Consider the following 21,595-nt stretch of genomic DNA (forward strand, 5'->3'; position numbering starts at 1 on the left):
TTTAAAAATATCAATGGCGTGTATGTATTAAAAATTTAACAACATAGTTTGTTAAGGCTTGGTAAATATACCTCATAAGAGTAAACCTAAAACAAAAGTAAACATCATGTTTATTAAGAATAAAAACCACATTGATTTTATTTGGAAGTTCCAAACATTTTTTTTCAGATGATTATGATTCGCGATAACATTGCTGAGAAATCGAGCATTATGTATACACACTTTAAATTTCAATAACGGTACCAGTATGTGTGCTCTCCCTATTGTGGATGCTACGAAGTCATTGTGTTTCATGTGTCATGGTCAGAAGTATTAAAAAAACATTTATTCGTCCTCTTTTTGTGTCCCTATATTGCAATGCTACAGTAATGTCTAGAGTATAAGTTTTATATGTTCTGATAATTAAAGTTATCGTACTGCCAAGCGTTAAGAAAAAGCCTGCAAAATGTTTAAAAAACATAAACAATGGAACTGAAATATTGACAAGAGCTTTTCAAACAATATTTTGTTAATGCCTCATTATTTTATGGCAATTACCAATGATAAATTCGGAAAAGACGATTAAACAGTGTGTTCTCAAAATGGGAATTACGCGTAATGGCCATAATTACAAATACTGTGATGGTTGAATTTATGAGCGATGTAAAATTAAACACCAACACCCGCTTACTTCCGTCTTAAAAATCTAGGACAACGTTGATGTCAAATGTAAATGAATGTCATGGAATAGAAATGTCAACATACTCAAAACATTAGGTTAAGCTGAGCTTAGATTTATGTACTATTCTAGTAATTAGGCTCATTTGCGCGACATTAAAAACTTAGTTTTGGGGAAAACATTTTTAAAACGTGACTATCATGCTTAAGATTTATTTACTGTTTGGGCAGATCGATTTATTTGGCGACCTTAAAACAGGCTTAACATTCGGGAAAACATCTTCAAAATGTGTTATAATTGCACTAAACAAGTGATGACGTCTTTTATGTTCTGTATCTACACGTTTTGGCTTCTTGGAAGTCTGTTCTGTTTTCTTGTTTTCAGTTATTATAAATCGAATGTCGGCCTAGTTATATTTTTCTATATATTCATAATTGCTACCAATTGGTTGACTTTATTGTATTTCCATTTAAACGTTCAAACAGCATTTAATATATTATTTTTATCAAACGAGAATATTTTCATAAATACTGACATTTCATTTTTTCTTGTACATCAGGTGTTGTAAATCAGTAGCAGACGTAATAAAACAGTTTGTAGGCCTATCTGATATGAAATGCCATTTTACATTATTTCTGTCACTGGCATTTAGACGGGGTAAGACCTGTGCACTTAAGTACAAACTGTCGTCTACTTAGCTGAGTTCACAAGGTAATTAGGTGGCCAAGAAACACCATGCAAATAAACTTAAGATTACTAGATGGAATTATCCATAGTAATGGCCATTATCTTAAAAACAGGTTTAATTCTTCGGATCGATGATTTTGGTTATTACAACATAACACTTGTATATAACAACGACATAAATATAAATCAGCAACAGAACAAAGTGCGTTAATGTACTATGATATTTAAGTTTTGTTTTACACGGTATAGTTAAACTTATTAGTTCTGCTGGCTGTGGACAGATCTTTTTAACTTTTTCCGCATTTCATTGTTCCCCTTCTTTAAGTCTTTTTTTATTAAGGGAATTTATTGGCACGAATCGAAATACAGTTGAATCCAAAAAAAATTCGTATTGACTTTTGACAACAAAATTGTTGTGCTTTATATATAATATTAAGCTTTATTCGAAGTGGTTTTAAAAACATTTCTAAACACTGTGTTTTTTAGATGAGAAAACTACACAGATTTTGACTGACTCATTTCACTTAGAACAGTAAAGTATTACGCCAAACCTAGCCTACTTGAAACTAAGATATTTAAAATAATCTAATAGATCATGTATCGACTACTAGCTGAAGATTCTTCATGTTATTGAAAAGTCCCCCAAATAGACAATTTCAAATGTTACATCACATTGGCACTATCTAACTTACAAATATCATACTTCTGTAATTTACTTTTGATGTGAACACTACTTTTGTAAAGGTTCTTCCATTTAAATATGACTTCCCTAAATCACTCTCGTCTACGAGCTTTTGAATTTCGTCTTGGTTATCTCGAAGATGTCTTGGGACCATTACATACCCTTTAGTGTTGTGATTAACCTGTAAAGAATTATTATACTACATTTATTTATGTTGCTGTTTTTCTTGCCATATTTATTGCTTTTCATTAGTGCAATAAAAACAATAAAAAAAAAGAAATATTCACAATAAATTATTATAAAATACATTTCCTTATTTCAGTGTTAGTATAGTAATAATAATAATTACTAATACAAATTTTCCTGTAATTAAAAACTGCAATGAGTGACCACTATAAACACAACCTAAAGTTGGTCCTAAATAATTGTAATTAATAATTGCAATTAAAGACTTAACAAAACAGGTTTAGCACTAAAGTGGTCTCTAATTGGAGGGATACAAGCACACCTGAATTTAATGTCTATATATTATTTACATGATAACATACCTTTATAAACACTTTTATCATATCTTCAGCAGAATATTCTTCTAGTACAGGCCAATTTTGTTCTAACACAGTTTTATCCTAAAAATAATCCACACCGTCGTAAAATTATAAACAATAATAATAATGATACAAATCTCACTATCAACACTTCCCCCTCTCCCACCCCAATTAGAGACACAAAAAAAAGAAGATAGATCCCACCTACAGTAATACCCCATTTAAGGGGGCACCGTTGGGAACAAAATTGTCCTTTTAATATCTTGTTCATTTCACAGGTCCCCTTAATTAAAGCCCCCTTCCCTACGTTTTTTAGATCTAATTTAAGATCACAAACTATATTTAATGTAAAAATAATACTATATGGTCCTATTGCGATAACTTTTTTCGTCTTTAAACGGTTAAAATGGTGAAAAATAAGTCGATTCTAATAATTATAGCGGCCCGCTATAAATCCCAAAATGCATTGCGCGCGGATTGATATTTTTGTTTTTCACCTGTAATTCGCCCACTTTTCGATCGATCGTGAGGCCAAAACAAATGGAAGACTCCTAACTTTTCAGCGAAAATACCGGGTTTTCCCCAATTTGTATCAACGGAGTCTGGCAAAAATAGAAAGACAATTAATGCAGCAACTATACAACGTCAGGCTAGGTATATAGCTAGCGTACGATGTTCGTACGTTACCGATGTTTACCAGCTAGGCCTACAAAACTAAGCCTAGCTAGGCTAGGCCTAAGACCGTCCACGAGAGGTCGATCGCTGCGAGCTACTTAGGTAGTGCATTGTTTCTCACTTTTTATCATAATTTACCATAAAACGTACATTTAAGACAAGGAATGACATGGTTTAATGTTTTTAAAGTGATATATATGTATTATTTTCCAAAAAACGTCCAAAATTGCAGGGAAGGGGTCTTTAAGAATGTCCACTAATTCAGACTGTCCCAATGGAGGTGTTCCAATGTATTCAGAAAAATCTGTCATGGTTCCAAAGCAAATTTGCTTTATGCAAATCATGAAAAAGATTGATAAAATTTAATTTAAACGTAAATCTGAACAAAATGGAGAAAGAGAATTACATAGTAATTTCAGGGGAGTATGCTTAATTATAATGTTAATACCAAATGTAAATTTTCTTACCCATTGGTATTTACTAGAAGGCTCAGCGACACTTGCTAGGCCCTGCCACATCTCAGATGCAATGTGTGGGGCCATCGGGGCCAGCATAATACATAGACTAGCCAAAGCATCCTCATATTCAACACTCGACATTGCGACTGTGTCTGGAACTGATCCTAGAACTTTAGTTAGGGTTATTAATCTTGTGATGGCAACACTAAGCATATAGTTGTTAATGTACTGCTTACTAACCTAAAGATAAAGCAATGTTTAATTGTATATATGTTTTCTTTCTATCTATTAAAACAAACACACCTAAGTGATTAAGTAAGCCCATCAGTGTAAGGCCAATATTGTTGAATATGAAAATATAGTGACATTTTCTATGCAGTCTATCCACAGTTATATATGTCTATGCAGTGATTTCAAACAATATGGGCAGCAGCCTACAGCATACGCTGGTGGTGGAGGAAGGTTGGGGAGTTTGCATTGGGGCTTTTCATGCTCTGGGCCTCTTGGGTTTAGTGAGGGGTAGGGGAAGCTTCTACTGAAATACTGTACTGATACAGTATACGCAACAATGTAACAGCAGCTAATATCGAAATATCTCAATATTGTGTATACGTTTAAAAAGTATAACTACCACTATGCAATCTGATCATGTGCAGTTACTACCCAATTCAAAATTATTAATGAGAAATTGTCGAGATACACTGGTTCACACACTGTTTGGGCGTGGGTGGCTTTACAGTCTATATAGCGTACATAGTGATCTTAAGGGAAGAACCATTAACCATTAACTTTAAAATTCTATAAAGGCAAGGATATTTTTTACACTTAGATAAATAATTAATCAAAGTGAAAACTCCATAGAGATTTAAATACTCAGATCACTTACAACATTTAAAAATAGAAAATTAAGTGGGATATAATTATTCATTACAACATTACCTCTTTTATAGCAGTATTCTTTTTTTTAAATATTTGTAAATCTTTATCCTTATCCACACTATCATTTGATTTAGAATCATCTTTCTTTAATTTAATGTGTCTAGATATCAGTTGCCACATCTTATTCTTCCAACGTATTATGCCGACAATTGCTGGAAATAAAACAATTGTTTCAATGTGACTAAACTGTTAGTATAGTAATTATAATTGTTTAAAGGTTTGCCCACAATCATTTAATCAAAAGATTGTCATTTGATTGGAGGGTTGTGGGTCACATGATATTAAATAAAGAGTGCAGTGTTGCGAGTACCGCAATTTTGTTTTGCGCATTCATTTTTGTTGCACAGGTGAGTGAGCAACCATGCGCAACAGAAGTCAGCCGTTGACTGATCACGTTTGATCAACCTGTAGTGTACGAGGTCTATATTAATTGTTCTAATTGTAAAATATACAATATAATCATTATCATCCCATCATAATTATGTTGAGGGGGTACTCCAACAAAAAATAACAACCATTTAGTGTGAATTCTATACTCCATTATATTGTTTGTAAGTTAACAGTAAAGTTTCTAAGTAGTGCAGTTATAGCTGGGTGGTTAACGTGATTGCCTTCCAATCCTAATGTCCAGAGTTATATCCTGACAAGGGTCATAACTCACAACTCTTTTAAGTCCTCTACCTAAGCCTCCAATGAGACTTAGTTTATAAGCATGATAAATTCTAAAAAGTTTATCCATCCTGTAATTGGCAAAGCTATTAGATAAAATAAAATAATTAAACTGGAGTTAAACTTACAATCAACATTCCACATCATATTACGTTGAGGGGGTACTCCACTTAAAATGAACAGCCTCATTGTGTCAATTCCATGCTCGGCTATTGCATCAATTGGATCCACTCCATTGTGTTTAGATTTACTCATTTTTTCAAATTTTATTATAAGTTTCTCTTTCGATACTTTTTCTACAGGTTCATTCCCTTTGAAAAATATTATACAATTAATCTTTAGTCTTCTTAAACATAATAGCATTGATAGACTGGTGAATTTTGGAAATACATTAATCATACATTATTTTATATAGATGGTTTATGTCATGAATTTGAATATCTGACATGTGGTTATGAATACACGATTGGTATTGTAAAAATGGCTCTTTTATGATGTCACAGTTGAGTGATCACACTGAAAAGTTTCTCATGGCCAGATTTTAATATGAGGAACATACCAGGGAGTTGCTAATTAACAACTCCCTGAACATACTGGGAAAATTTGAAAATATTTGAAATTCAACTTTTTGAAATATAAATTTGTACAGAAAGAAACAAATAGGAATGAAGAGAAATTTTGTACAAAAATATAACTTAATAATATAATATATATAACATATTTGTAAGTTTTAAATCAGATAAAATAACATAAAAACTGCAAACAAACCTGAAAAATCGATTTCTTGTTTTGTAAGGTACTGTCCTGTTGATGGTAGCATATAGCTAGGCCCCATGACTAGACCGTGTACCAACAGGCGTTTGAATGGTTCTTTATGCTCAATTAAGCCTTGGCTGTACAAGAAATGACTGATGAACCTGGCCTTCAGAAGATGCAAGATTGCTTAAAAAGTATTCAAATAGTGTAGAAATAAAAAGTGTATAAAATAAATTAGCTTGAAAAGTTAGTCATCAGTGCAAGCTCGGTGGTCTATAGGTATGAACGTCAGGCTAGTGATCTGGAGGTCGTGGGTTCGAATCCCACACCCGAGAATTCTCAATGTATAAAGTACAAATTATGTCAGAGTAGGGAAAAACATCTGACCAATGTAAAATAATTATTACATATTGCTAATTTTTCTGGCTGTTTTACTTTATTGCTTTGATTTAGCTTTTTGCTTATTTTTTTTATTCAGCCACTGATACCCACAGCATTGTCACTATTTTCAATAATTTGCCTTTGGATTTATATTGTATAAATTGTATATTAGAAAATGCACTATGATGTAACCTCTGTCAATATTATTTGTCAACTTCTGTTTTCATTAACTGACTGCTTAGAATTGTTACTTCTATTATGTCATAATACGTCAACACATACAGTACAACACATCTTACCATGCTCCTCTCCTCCGATGTATAAATCAACAGGCATTAGGCTATTGGCTGTTTCCCTATTGAATTCCTCTTGGTCATTATGTGGGTCTGTAAACCGTAGATAATACCAGGAAGAATCCACAAACGTGTCCATCGTGTCTATCTCTCGTTGAGATGGTTCACCGCATTTAGGACATGTGGTGTTGTACCACTCTGGTACTTGCTGCAAAGCTGATTTTCCTTTGCCGGTCAGTGTGGCAAGTTTTGGTAGCTCAACTGGTAGCTGATCAATTGGTACCGGTACAGCCTACAGAAGAACCAATAGCTTTTCATAGTATGATTTAGATTGTATATACTGTAGTACATATTGTAATAATAATATGCTTGGCATGTTAAATTTATTTTATCACCAATTTCTACCCCATCTCAGAATTGTCCATTATAGTGAGAAACCATTTTTAAGTCTTGCACACTATTATTTTTGTAAAATGTAAAATACAATTTAAATAGTCTTTCTGTACCTTACACTTCTTGCAATGAATGATGGGTATTGGTGCTCCCCAGTACCGTTGTCGTGAAATCAACCAATCACACTGCCTTTGGCTGGTCATGTGACCTCCAATACCTTGCTCTCTGGCTTTTTGCATGACCGCTTCCTTTGCCTCGGCTCGATTCATCCCTGTGAACTAAATGAAAATAATCAACATATTGAGTACATACAGTGTAAAAAACAATTGAGCGAAACATAAGTACTAGATGTGCACAAATATGGTACTGAAATGCCCAAATATAGTAGTGATATGACATCATCATGACCATATATCACATTTTTATCACATAAAGTTTGATATGGACTAGCAATAGTTATAATTTTACAAGTGGTCTAAAAAAGAATGTAAATATAACAGTGGATAATTCAGCACATCTGGAATATAACACTATTAATTGGTGATGGCTTGTTTTCCATGCCCTGCCATGATTCCTCTACCAACAAGTAAATAATTATCCCAGCAAATTTTACTGCAAATCTTGAAGTTTCTTTAAAATTATTATCAATGAACTTCATATTTTTAAAAATATACCTCTTCAGAATTTATTAGCCTATTGTTCTTGTCAATCACAATAGTAGAATTGAATCCATGCTGATTGGCAAATACTTGGTCTTCTTCAAACACACTTGGTATGCCTGCATACTGCTCAACATATTTAGGGAAGGAATGCGTAACGGATGCAATCAGAGGGATCGGTTGCTTAGTGAATGGGTGAATGGCAGATACACCAAGTGGGATATCTTAGAATAAAAAAACGATCAATAAAAACATTGAGTTAAAAAATAATGCCTTTGCAAATACACAGAGGGCAGTACTGAGTGGGAGGCTTTGTACCTTGGAAAGGTACTTTTAGGCAACTAGCTCAGTTTTTTTCTATGCAGTCGTACCTTAATTCTGTACAGTGACAAAATAGCTACTATGAAATGTTAATGTTTAAGCGTGAAGTACCCTGTCAAAGTATGGAAGGCTTAAGAAGACATAAATACTATGTTAGCGTAGATTATAGAATCATTGCCATGGCTCATCAACCTACTGTAAATAGTTATGAGCCAGCTACTTTTGGCTTGTTTTCATTTTTTTTTTCAGTGAAGTACTGTGGAGAGAAAAAACTATCATCAACCACTATCAGCAAAGGGAGTGTATTTTTGGGGAATAAAAGGTTTAACTTACCTAATTGTTTTGAGTCAATTTCATCTAGTGCATTTCTCACATCTGGTTGAACACTTTGCAGTAAACTTTCAGATTTAAGAAGTGTGTGAGTTGGAGAAATAAGTATATATGAAATGCCAAATATCAGCTCTGGATTGCTGACATATACTGGAAGGTCTGTGTCAATGCCGGGTAACTGCTCATAAAAAAATAAACATTAAACATGAATGTAATGGAAGCAACAACCTTTATTATTAATTATATAACAGCTAAATAAATTCCTGTCATTTGATTGGATGATTGTGAGTCACATTGCATGCAATAGTATACAATATTTAACAACTGTGTAATAGTACTTTTTTTTGTTTTTCATGTACGAAAAAAAATCTATATTTACTCAAGCTTCGTCTTGTGAAAATATGATTCCATCTTTCACTGAATGAAATTATTCATAAACATTCATTATTTGTAAATTAATTTATAAATGTGTCTACCTGGAGAGTAAAGCTAATTGAACATCCACTGCAATCACCAATGAAATGTGCTTGTGCACTTTTAATACTATCCGGCCAATCCTTCAATTCTTCCAAACCATCTAACAAAGACTAAGACACAGTATACAATAAAATAGTTCCAGATTATTTCAATATCACACAGAAAGGTGAAAAGGGGGTTTTGGTAGTTGTTCTCTAGAGTAAATACTTTCCTTAATATTGAGGTAATAAATTGTTTCACCACAAGTATTTGAAAAATTATGTATTTATAAAAGTGAGAGTAAATCAAACAGTGATTACCTTTGAATATTGTGTCATCTTCAAATACCATTGCTGCAATACTTTCTGTTCTACTTTAGCACCAGACCTCCATGAACAACCATCCTCATCAACCTTCAATCAAACATAGACTTATAATGGACATAACCAACACATTTAAAAATCTATTGCAAAAAAGTGAATTGTACCTGTAAAATTCAGACTTTTGAATTTACAGCATTTTCTTGCAATTGTATCAACTAACTTTTATGAAAAATCAAGCCAAAAGGTCAGTAATAATATTCCAGTTACAGTGGAAACCAAAATAATTCTTTCTCAACATTTTCAGGTACAAAACAAGAACTTATGTACAATATGACATATGATGTGCTTCTCTACTGACCTGTTCATTAGCTAATACTGTTTGATCAACTGGATCCCAGTTAACAAGTCCTTCTTTCTGATAGGCTAGGCCAGCTTCAAAGAGACGGACAAAGATGCTCTGCGTCCATCGATAGTAATCAGGCTTACACGTTGTAACCTCCTGTTTAGATACAATCATATCCGTTTTTAATACTGTATACAGAGGCAGATACAGTGGTGCTCACACCTTTTGGAAACTAAAACAAAATTATAAACTAATATTTGATCTATTTTTTACAGACTATTAACATTAAATATTAATGGTGTACTGTTTAAAAAATGATGGATCTGCCACTGGGGTACTTTTGTCTATGCAGTAAAAATGGAATTTGGTACATTTTCATCAGTGAAAAGCCCTCTATTTAAGAGTCTCTTAAATGAATAAACTGGGTAGTGGCTTCCATTGCCTAATTTATCTAATGTGTATGGAAAATCAGGAAAGAGTGAATCTAAATTAATCGTATACCTCGAACTATTACAGTACATGTGTACATGTAGATATACAAACTGTCAAACAGATAATATTTAATGACATACCCTTTCCCAATTAAAACACATACTAAGACTCTTCAGCTGATTTTTCATATGATCTATATTGCTGGGAAAGAAATAAAAACAATGAGACATACAATACAGTTGATACCATGATTGTTAAATTTTTCAATATGAATTTCATCAACTAATACGCTTTTTTAAACACAAGCATATAATGTACAATGTATTATTGCCAACCACATACTCTTACCTAAATGTCCAGTCATCAGGCCGTAGACCTCTTTCAATTGCCGCATTTTCGGCTGGTAACCCAAAACTGTCCCATCCCATTGGATGTAGCACCTAAAATATTAAACATATTCATATTAATAAACTTGGAAAAAAAATGTACTGGACTTTACAATGCAAAGAAAATAACTTGTTACCTGTTTACCATTCATACGGTAAAAGTGTGCCATTGTATCACTAATTGTGTAAACCCGCACATGACCCATATGCAGCTTTCCCGATGGATATGGGAACATTGATAGCACATAATACTTGGGCTTCTTGTCCTGAAACAGAATTAATAATGGAATAAATATAAAACATGCATCCTTCTTAAACTGACATTCTACAATTTAAAAAATATAAACAAATTTGTTTGCACATTATCATCTTAATGATGAATTTTTATGACTTTTCTACACAAAATTCGACTTTTCCATTACTTTTGGCATGACAAGTTAAAACTTCACAAAAAAGCAAAATAATTGCATAAGTTTCAAATTAAGCTTTTGGAAGAACAGTCGGTAGGCAGTTAGAAACAAAAACTAGCTGTAGGTACCTGAAGCTAGTATAACATTACTTTAGTTTACAATTATGTCAATATAACTAACATTTTCGTTTACTGTCAATGTGTCATTGTATTTTTGTAGCCTTGTTTTCCATGTTTCTTCAACTTCATTTCGTATCTTAATGCTGAAATTATCTACCTGAAAAACAAACAAGAAATAAAACAAAATGAATATGAATATGAATGAATATAAAAAGAACTCTTGAGTTACTCAACGTTTCAATCAATATGCTTTCATCACCCTCAATACTGTAATTAGTCCTATATGGTAATTATAAATGTTTATACCCATTTTCCTGTTAGACTGTAAATTGATCTTTTAATGGTATTAAAACATCTGGCACAATGACTTCTGCTCAGATACTTTAATTTATCTGACTGCAATAAAACCATCATTTGTAGAATGTTTTCACTTTCTGTATCAAAAGAAATTAAACCATTATTTATTATTTAAAATATTACCTTTTGTAGTTAATAATATAAGACATCTCCAGTGGTTGGTCACCTAGGTCGGACATAAATAGGTCTGACCTAAGAGTTGGTGGGTTACTATTAAATACTAATAGATAGTTAATACTGTTATGTTAGAATAGATGTACTGTCATTTATGAATATGGTTTTCATATATTTTGAAAAAACATTTAATTTGTGAAAAGATTGAATGTGAACATGAACTAGATCGCATCGCCGGCCAGGTCTAGCTAGGACCTACTCTACGACAGAGGACCATTTTGTAGGGTGGGTGGCAGGCTAGTTACTTAAGTACTGTAGTAGGTCTAAACTAAACGCAGTGGCCTAGCTGCTGCTACTACTAGTACTACTCTACTACTTCTTTCCTATATATAGGCCTAGGCTAGGAGCTAGGCCTAGCTAGTAGGCTAGGCTAGTTTTAGTTAGGCGGAATGTACCAGGGCCTACTATTTATCGATTTTGACAATAATTAATTAGATTATGTCACTTTAATCCTGATGCATTTGATTATATTTGGTAAATTGTTAATACAATACACTGCGTACCGCACGTTTTTATATGTAATTTTCAAATATGTTCATGTTCCCATGTTTTCATCCTACACATGGGCGCCGCCATGTTTAGGCTCTAACATAATATATTCTTTCTTTCTATACAAATTTATTGTCTTAGTTTTAAACGTTTATAACACAATATATACTTAGAAATAATTATTTTTTATGATATTTAACATTTATTATTGAATAAAGATTTACAATTTAAAATTGCTTGTTAGATTGTAATTTTATTTTTATGTTCACATAAATGACCTACCCACAATTCTTCTTAATCTACTTCCTCTTTTAACTTTACGGCCTAAAGGTTATTATCGTGATTTTATATTGGTCCTGAAATCTTAGATTTTCTTACATTCATATACATAATCATGTGCTAAAAATAGGTTTAGCTCATTTGATATATATTGTAGAATACATGTTGAGCTTTATTTTTTTATTATATAATTTTTGTACGTGAAAATCATTTGTTACTCGTTTGTGTTTTTTGGTTACACTGTACTGTGGAAAGGGATTATATGGAGTGAGGAAATCCATACTCGCCAGCTCTGGGTATTCCTGGCCATAAGGCCGGGCTTGGAGACCTGCTCGATAAATAGTATATAAGTTAGACCTAGCCTACTAAATAAGACTTATGTATGCATGCGTGTGCCGGCCTAGTCTTACTTTTACACTAGCCTAAGCCTGCACTCAATGGAAGGTAATTTGAATAGAAAATGTACAGTACTTTAGTTTTGTTTACCACTACACTAGCCTAGGTCCAGACTGAGTCTAGTGTAGCCCTCGCTAGTGCTGTTCTAGTCTAGGCCTAGTGCAGTGAGGGTATTTTCAGATCAGATCTGATCCATATTTTAATATACTTGCAGAGCTAGCCTAAGGCTAAGCCTAGGGTAGGTGTACCAATTTGCGGTTAGTGAAAGGTCAAATCATTATTACGTTAAATGTGTTATAGTTGTAAGTGAATACAACAATTGTCAATAATTAATAATAATAATAATAGTTCATTCTTATATAGCGCATACAAGCAAGCTCTCTAAACGCTGAACATTATTACCCCAGTAATTTTTTGGATCAAACACGTATGGAAACATACTCCCATAATGCAGCTAGTAGTAGTAATCAGCGCAAAGTTGTGTCTTGATCTAACCGAGTACCCATTTATACACCTGGGTGGAGAGAGGCAAACGTAAGTAAAGTATCTTGCCTAAGGATACAAGGAATAATGTATATCCTTTATTAAAATACATAAAAAAATAAATAATGGCCACTTAATTAATAATAATTTGTTAAATACTAAGGACGACTGATGTACCAAACAGCGGTAACTGTGCACCAGTTTGCGGTAATGCTTTTAATTGATACGCCGCTCGAGTTTGGTCACGTGACCGAGAATGTTCAACTTCGTTCGTAGTGTTTAAAAGCATAAATAAAACAAACAATTCATATTTAATATTTAATTCTTGTTTATTATGTTTAATATTAATTGAAAATATGTTTACATTTACATATTTAATGTGAAAATAATGAAAAAATATTAATTAAAAACCAACCTACCGCTAATTGGATCATGCCACATGGCTGGTCCAATTAGTGGGTTTTTCTTCTACATCCCATAATAGTAAGACAATCATACAATGGACTAGTCCATGAGGTATTTTATTTATTGAGGTATTGTGAAATTCAGTTTGTAGGTATATCACGTCACCATGTGACTTGCCTACATGTAAGTGGAGGGTACCCCCTTTCTTCAGTTCGCGCTAAAACGTGAAATTTTCCACATGGGGTCAAGAGGTCATTCATTGTTTTGATGGCTAGCGATGAAATAGCTTGGGGAATTATAAAATAAACGATTGTAACTTTGAAAGAATATATTAAAGGTACTACTAACATAAAAAATAAATAATAGTTGTGAATAAATAATAAATTACATTAATTAATAAATGAATTAACCGCTAATTGGTACATCTACCCTAGTGCTAGGTCGAAATAATGTTAGTACCTTTTAGTAAAATATACTGTAGAGTATAACTGCATTCATTATTTGTTATCGCCATGACTAAAGGTACGGTACCGTATCCTTAATTCTAAACACTATGTAAGCATTGATGTTAATCCAGTAGGTTATGGAAATAGTTTTCTGCAAGCCAGCTGTGTGGCGTGGTGGGTTTGTGGTTTTCACGTTGCGGGATCGATTCTCTGCTTGACGATTTTTTTTTATATAAGTGATTATTTAGAGGTTAGGTTTTTAATATTTAGGACGAGTTTTAATATTTAGGACATTACAAGTTTTATTATTTAGGACGAGTTTTATTATTTAGGAACGAGCTTTATATTTAGGAATGCAATTTTACCGTACCTTTAGCAAACGGAAGTTAGGATACGGTATCGTATCTTTAGCCACGATATTATATTTGATGACCAGCGTAATAGTTCATGATGTTTAATTATGTATTGGTTTATTTTGGTTTAATACTGTAATATTATATTTATATTTACTGTATTACAATAAAATATATCGCGCATTGATTATGTTTCTTAAATTATTTACAGATGGCTAAAAAAAGGAATAATGTCATTCCAAACATCCACTTGCGTAAGGACTGGGCTAACAGGGTGAAAACTTGGTTTAACCAGCCTGCACGTAAACAACGTCGTCACAACAACAGAATCAAGAAGGCTAAGGTTGTTGCACCAAGACCAGCTGCTGGCCCCTTGAGACCTGCAGTACGATGTCCTACTTTCAAATATCACACAAAAGTAAGGACTGGCCGAGGATTTTCACTTGAAGAACTTAAGGTAAGCACAACAAATGCAAACCAGTAAATGTACCTTGTTCATATTCATTAAACCATTTGAGTTGTGCTGTAAAACATTGGTTAATATTAATATTCAACCAACCATATTTCCATGGGGGAGTTGCCGCATTTACAGGCTGGGCTCGCACTGGCCGATCGCCAAGTCGCCATGGGCGAAAACGTTTCCAGATTGGCGAAAAATAAAACGGCTACTTTAGCCATTTTGGCTATGACATATGATAAAATAGATAATAAAATAATCATTTTGGCGAAAGCATAAAGTTCAACTAAAAGGTCCATTTGTCGATCTTCAAACATTTATTTTGTTCGTTATATCATGTTGTTTACTTCAAGCTCCATTTTCGTCAACTTGTTTCGTTGTACCAGGCGTCTCTTTGTTTTTTCAATATGATGGAGATAGCAGCGGTAGACTGCACAGAGAAACAGACGTTACACGACACATGGATGATGGAGTCTACCCAAACTATCACGTGTTGCGCTGCACAAACGATCGACGACTCGACAGCCGACGGTCGGCTATTTACCGGGATTGTCTATTTTTCGATAAGGGTGTTCTTTTCAGATTAAAAAAAACATAGTATCTTCAATGAATGATCTTATCGAAATCAATATTCATGCGTTATGCATTTTAGGCTCCAATAATGTAGTTTCATATTTTACCCTTAATAAAGTTTCCTCGTGCGTGCAGTGCGTCAGTAGAGTAAACAAAACAACATTCGGGAAATGGTAGAGTCTAACGGGGATTTAGCTAAACACACACGTGCATTTATTGCGGACTATATAAACGGCGCGGCTTCTGTGTTGTTGGGTAATAAATAATCGATCGAGCCGGGATGGTATAAATTTCTCCCCCGACAGAAACGCCTTTTCCCTGTGCTTTGGCCTATATTATCTGCACGTTCAACAACGATACGAGTGTTCGTTTGCTAGAAATATTTTTAGCATATAGGCCTACGACGTACCGTCGTACATAATTTTGTAGGCCTAGGCGTGCGCTACTGCACTTTCGCACCTCTTGAGCATACCCAATTTAAAAACATTCACCCGCTGCGCGGCGGTGGGTGACCGTGAAAGTCTTAGGATTTTCGCGTGTTACGGAAGCCACCAGCCAAGCGTAAAAAACAAAAATAACATAGCGTTCAGGGGATTTCAGAAAACTGTAAAATGTTTCTTATTAAATTGATAACTGTATGAATGCTGTATGATTAAAAACAATTTGAACAATTGTTTTGATCATATAAAATACAACAATTATTTTTTTAAATCAAATATACACAGTGATGGCTCTCTTTCCCCAAATGCCTTACAAAAACGTTCAGGGAACAGTGTATAGACCTATTGACATAGATAAATTAACTAAAACGTTTTTACCATTATATTTCAACAATTTTTAATTTTGGCTAATGACCGATTCATTTGGCTAAATAAAAAAATTGGACTTTAGCCATTTTGGCTATCGATAAACTGATTTGACTAAAAAAAATATTTTGACTTTCGCCAAATGGCTAAACAAAATAAAATGTTAGTGCTACCCCAGACAGGGTATATTTTCGTGTGTCTGGTAGCACAAGTGTTTTATTTATGGGTATATTTTTTAGTTAAAAGTCTCCTCCGTCCCATTTAAAAAGTCACGATTCAAATCATCACGAAATTTTAGCTATACAGAAGGCTAAGCCCATTGATAAAGAGGTCCTACCTTTGAATCAATGATAACTACATGCCAATGTTATAGCAAATCCTGTCGCGAACTAGTACAAGTATCGCGCCCTCTCTGGCGTGGCCTTTTTCCTGTCATCTTTGTAGTTCATAGTATTTGTCAGTAAAACAGGTAGAACAAGTGACCCCATCGCATCCAATTATGATTTCTAACATCCTGTTACCTCTTCAGTGCAAAAGTCCAAAAAGTGTGTGCATATACCCTTTTTATTTAACCACCAAATGTTTCTTGACAGGCTGCAGGAATCTACAAGAAGTCTGCTCGTTCTTTAGGAATTTCTGTAGATCACAGAAGACGAAACAAGTCTGTAGAAGGTCTGCAAGCCAACGTACAACGCCTTAAGGAATATAGATCTAAATTGATCGTTTTCCCAAGGAAGGCTGGAGTTACCAAGAAGGGAGACAGTGAGGTTAGTATACGGCTATACAATTTCTGCATTTTTACTACAGTTATACAGTAGAACCTCTGTTTTACGTTCCCTAGATTTTACGTTCCCTAGATTTTACGTATGCATAAAATGATCAATGACGTCATCATTTTTAGTAATTTATTACATAAATAGTGTTATTTTCTTGCATTGAGGTTGCAATTTAACAACAAACCACTAACCCAAGGCTGTGAGACAAGCTACACAAGTGCACTTCTCCTACAGCAGCGACTGTTTTTAGTGATAGAAAATACAAGAACATGGATTTTTTATTTATAATAATTTTTTTAACATCGCACAGCCTGCATGTACTTTCTAGTTAGGCTTAACAGACTTCTTATTTTGCAAAAAAAGGGCCCTTAGAATTATTTGTAAAGTTCATTTTCGGCATCCATCTCTACCTCTATTTGCTTACACTAAAATTCTGCAGATTTCAGATCTATACAAAAAGAATGTTGCAACTCTAATGTACCAATTCCAAAACAATTAGTTGCCTCAGTTAGTATTAGCTCATTTAAACATAATATTCATGCTTTTTTTGTCAGTACAGTCGACACCGCCTAAGTCGAATCTAATGGGACTGGTATAACAATTTGAGTTATGCAAACTTCGACTTACAGATTTGTTTAAAAAAATGCTAGGCCTAGACCTAGGTTCACTCACTAGCCGCGCTATGGCTAGGCATAGTAGACCCTGTCGCAATCGCGGCCCACATGATAGGCCTTCTTGAATTGAGTTTACTTAGCTAGCTAGCTAGGCCTAATAAATGCTAAGCCTCCTTTATCGGCAATGACAAACTGTATTTTGTTTATTGTTTAAGCCGTAACAATAAGAAAACGTATAATAAATACAATTCGGTTCTTATTCAAAATCAGTATCCATTGTTTATTGCCATCGGTCTAGCACAAAATGGGTACCCACAAAACGCCGCTTAAGTTCTCAACTAAAACAACTCGCAGATAATACTAGCGCGAGTTATACGACGCCGCCTATGCTATACAACACATTAAAATTAATGTTAAAAGCCATGGCTGTTTGAGGAACTCTGCTGTGTGAGACAGCTACACACATGCATCCCCCTACAGCAGCGACTGTTTTTATTGATAGAAAATACAAGAACATTGATATTTTAATTTATACTTTATTTAAACATCGCACAGCCTGTATACTGTACTTTTTTAGTTAGGCCTCACCTCTTGCTAGGCCTGCTAGCCTGGCCTAGATCAGTCTAGGCAAGGCCTAGCTAGTGAGTGACCACCTGCATGCTGACAGTAAAGTAGGAAAACACGGCAGCCTTTTTAGCTACGATCTACGTATTTTAGGGTCAATTTAAGGTCAACCTGGATTTTACGAATCCCATGTTTGACGCACGCCTTTCGGTCCGTACCGTACGTAAAATGAAGGTTCTACTGTATATGTCAACCTCTGCCCCATACCTTAATTTGTATCAGTTTATGTGTAATAAGTTGCCTTCAGTATCAACTGGCAAATTATGTACATTGTAATATATTTAATTATGAATTTATTTGACATAATTAATGTACTGTAAACATTTGTCATAGAAAATCTAATATTAATAGCTCAATAGTGTGCTTTTCAATCATTTTTTTTTTGTAACTGTTAAGCAGTTTATTGTTTTGTATATACCACCATATTCATACTTTTTTTTTAGGAGGCTGATCTGAAGATTGCCACACAACTTGATGGCCCAGTTATGCCCATAAAAGAAACTTTCACACGAGAGAAGCGACGTGCTGTCACCGAGGATGAGAAGAAACACAGCGTGTACCAATCACTAAGAATGGCAAGATCCAACGCAAAGCTGCACGGAATCAGGGCTAAACGTGCTAAAGCAAAGGCAGAAGCTGAGGCAGAGAAACAAACGAAGAAGAAGTAAACTCGTGTATTTGTAAATTTTATGCTTCACTCAAAATAAACCTGCAAATTGGAAAGAACAGACTTATCAAGTTGAGTTTTATTTAATTGTACTGTATTTTTATTATGTTGTAGTACTGTTTCAGTGTTTCAAAGAGAATCAAAACGTGTTATCTTTTAAAACGAAAATACCTTTTCAGCAGTTAAAGTTCAGGTTAAAAATACAAAAACATTATAAATATGTTCAGTTTAAAATTAAAGTGTTATAGAATGTTGTTCAATATTTTCTGGTAGCTGCAAGAATGTATCTACTGTATGTCTTTGTGTCCAGGTAGATAAAGTACAAGCATGCAACTTTTAGTATTTCCAACCATATAAATGTAAGGAAAGAGGGCTTATTCAATCAATAATGTAATCATCGTAGAGAGGTAGAAATTGATTGGATTGTGTTTAGAATGAATTGGAACGATACTCTAAGAATGCTTGAAAGAAAAGAGATGGAAGAGAAGAACTCAGCAAGAAGAAAGTAACAAGTCTGGGTGCAGAGGCGACGACTGCAGTCCAAGTCAGAATTAATATAATAGGCTGTTATCTTTGTGGTCCAATAGCTTGATCTCAGACCTAATATCTTTTATTGTATTGGTTCAACAGTTCAAATTTAAATACTTTTTAAAAAATATTTTTTTGTTGTATTTCTGTAGAGTAAGAAAGAGACGGAATACAGTATTATCCACACATTTACAAATTATTTTGTAGCCACTACCTGCTAATCGCTATTTGTTAAAAGCATATTCTAACGTTTTTTCTGTATACACATTTTTAACTAAACAGCTTTTGTCCACAAGATCTTTTTATTAATGCAAATTGTACACATTCATCATCAACGTCTGGTAGGTTTTATGCATAAAAAATGGCATATGGAATAAACCATTTGCATAATCGCAGTGTTATGCTCATGGACATCCACAAACTTGTTCTCGTCACATGTTCACATTGACCAAACATAGTTGAACAGGTAAATTTCAATGAACATTTTTCATTGTGTCGAATAAGCAAAGTCATTTATGAAGACGAGAATCTGCTGAAAACAAACCAAACATTAAAACGGTTCAATATGCTGTTGTTAAATTATGAAACAATGGTCAAGATCAATACTAATAATTGCAAGCAACAGTAAGTGACCATTACTCGTATACAAATATTCATTGGAGTTCATGAAAGATTGTACCAAAATAGTTCATTTTATAATTATTTCCACTTCTTTGTCTGGGCAATGACCTACACATTAATACCTGAAGCACTGTTTGATTGCTATCGTCTTATTAATTTTTTTTTCTTTAGTATAGTAAGCATTTATTCGATGATCTTACGTCAATAGGCCTATATTTTAAGCATTCATTATATCTGACCATGGATAAAATAAGTATTTATTTTATTCATGATCCGACTTCTATCGACCTTAACGAATTTCACATCGATACTAAATACACGCAAATTCGGATACTTTAATTCATTTACGATGTTTTATGAAAGCATAGATTACTAGATTATTGCATCGCACAGAATAAGGTAATTAAACACAAAAAAAGTTGTCTACAAACATATTGCTTTTATAATATATTAATAGAAATTGTATAGAGAAATGTAATCACAGTTTTACCAAGGCAATCTAAAAACTTGTGCTATAGGAACTCGTAACATTCCTTTGATCTTATGTCTGGCTTTGGCAAATTGGACTGATCTTGTCGCAGCCACAGATAAACCCTTTGATCTCCGGAGCTCAGCATCATGTTAGATTGCTCTGGTTTTTACTAAGGTTTCAGTCTGTGCTGGTGCGTTTTTTACACAATTCATTTAAGCTTGAGAACAAAATATAATTGATATTAATATGTGAAGTTTGAAAGTAAATATGACGCTTTACATCGTGTAATTAGTAGGCCTCCTACACGCGCCTATGTCTACACGTTTTAATTTAATCCAAAAACGTCCACTTAAAATGATTTCTCCTACTTGGATTAGTTGATGAGGCCGGCAATAACAACGCGTATTTATTCTTTAAACGCTACATACAAAATTCATCTACTACTAATGGAATATTTTGGCTTTACGTGGACTTTGTTATTTATCTTACATACTCATAATAATGAAAATGATTTACAAACATTTGAAATATTTTTTTTTTATTAAGCAATAATATAAATCTCAAGTAAACATCCCGTTTTGCGGACAAATATCAAACAACATTTAAGTATGCTTTGATCCGTCAAATATGTTAACTATGGCAACAGGAATAACAATGAATAAACATTTTACACAAGCATTATTTCAAATAGCACCACTGGGCCTACTTAGTCTGACAATCCATCTTTGATGAGATTTACTGAAAATCTGAAACACATATCATGAGATTAAGGAACAATATAACCTTATGTTCAACTACTTGGGTTGTAACAAATAAGAAAGAAATGACCAACATGAAATGAAGATTTTACAACAATATGATGAATCGAGAACAACAAATTATTAAGAGATAGGCTTAATTAGGCCCCTATTTGTAAATATCCAATGTTCCTAAAAGGAACACTCGAATATCAACATCAACAGGTAAACTAAAAACTTACGCTAATGAAAAAAAAAAAGATTTTACTCAATGCAATCTTCTCGTAGCTCTTATTATCGGTCCACATTTTTAGACAAAAATACTACGTCACGAAATTTGACATATCACCAGGTGAATGTATAGATATCTAAAAATGAACATGTCTTATACTGGCTAATATTTTGAAGAAATTGAAATGTCAA

At 33.6% G+C, this 21,595-nt stretch overlaps 2 protein-coding genes across 2 annotated transcripts; one reads left to right on the top strand and one right to left on the bottom strand.

Moving 5' to 3' along the window:
- Positions 1-1,749: 1,749 nt before the first annotated feature.
- On the bottom strand, positions 1,750-12,018 carry LOC144850944 (putative leucine--tRNA ligase, mitochondrial). The gene is made up of 19 exons (XM_078708462.1): positions 11,950-12,018; positions 11,222-11,349; positions 10,977-11,072; positions 10,524-10,652; positions 10,349-10,440; positions 10,141-10,201; positions 9,584-9,724; positions 9,223-9,315; positions 8,923-9,033; positions 8,450-8,624; positions 7,811-8,019; positions 7,250-7,414; positions 6,750-7,035; positions 6,082-6,255; positions 5,442-5,624; positions 4,645-4,796; positions 3,715-3,945; positions 2,576-2,653; positions 1,750-2,208 (listed from the first exon to the last, which is right to left on the bottom strand). The coding sequence occupies exons 2-19, from the start codon at positions 11,327-11,329 to the stop codon at positions 2,029-2,031; spliced, it is 2,664 nt and encodes an 887-aa protein (XP_078564588.1). The 5' UTR covers positions 11,330-11,349; positions 11,950-12,018; the 3' UTR covers positions 1,750-2,028.
- A 2,466-nt stretch (positions 12,019-14,484) lies between these two features.
- On the top strand, positions 14,485-18,873 carry LOC144849862 (large ribosomal subunit protein eL13-like). The gene is made up of 3 exons (XM_078706949.1): positions 14,485-14,754; positions 16,727-16,900; positions 18,591-18,873. The coding sequence occupies exons 1-3, from the start codon at positions 14,509-14,511 to the stop codon at positions 18,813-18,815; spliced, it is 645 nt and encodes a 214-aa protein (XP_078563075.1). The 5' UTR covers positions 14,485-14,508; the 3' UTR covers positions 18,816-18,873.
- The last annotated feature ends 2,722 nt before the right edge of the window (positions 18,874-21,595 follow it).

Source organism: Antedon bifida, chromosome 8 (genome assembly GCF_963402885.1).
Source record: "Antedon bifida chromosome 8, ecAntBifi1.1, whole genome shotgun sequence".
Lineage (NCBI taxonomy): Eukaryota > Metazoa > Echinodermata > Crinoidea > Comatulida > Antedonidae > Antedon > Antedon bifida.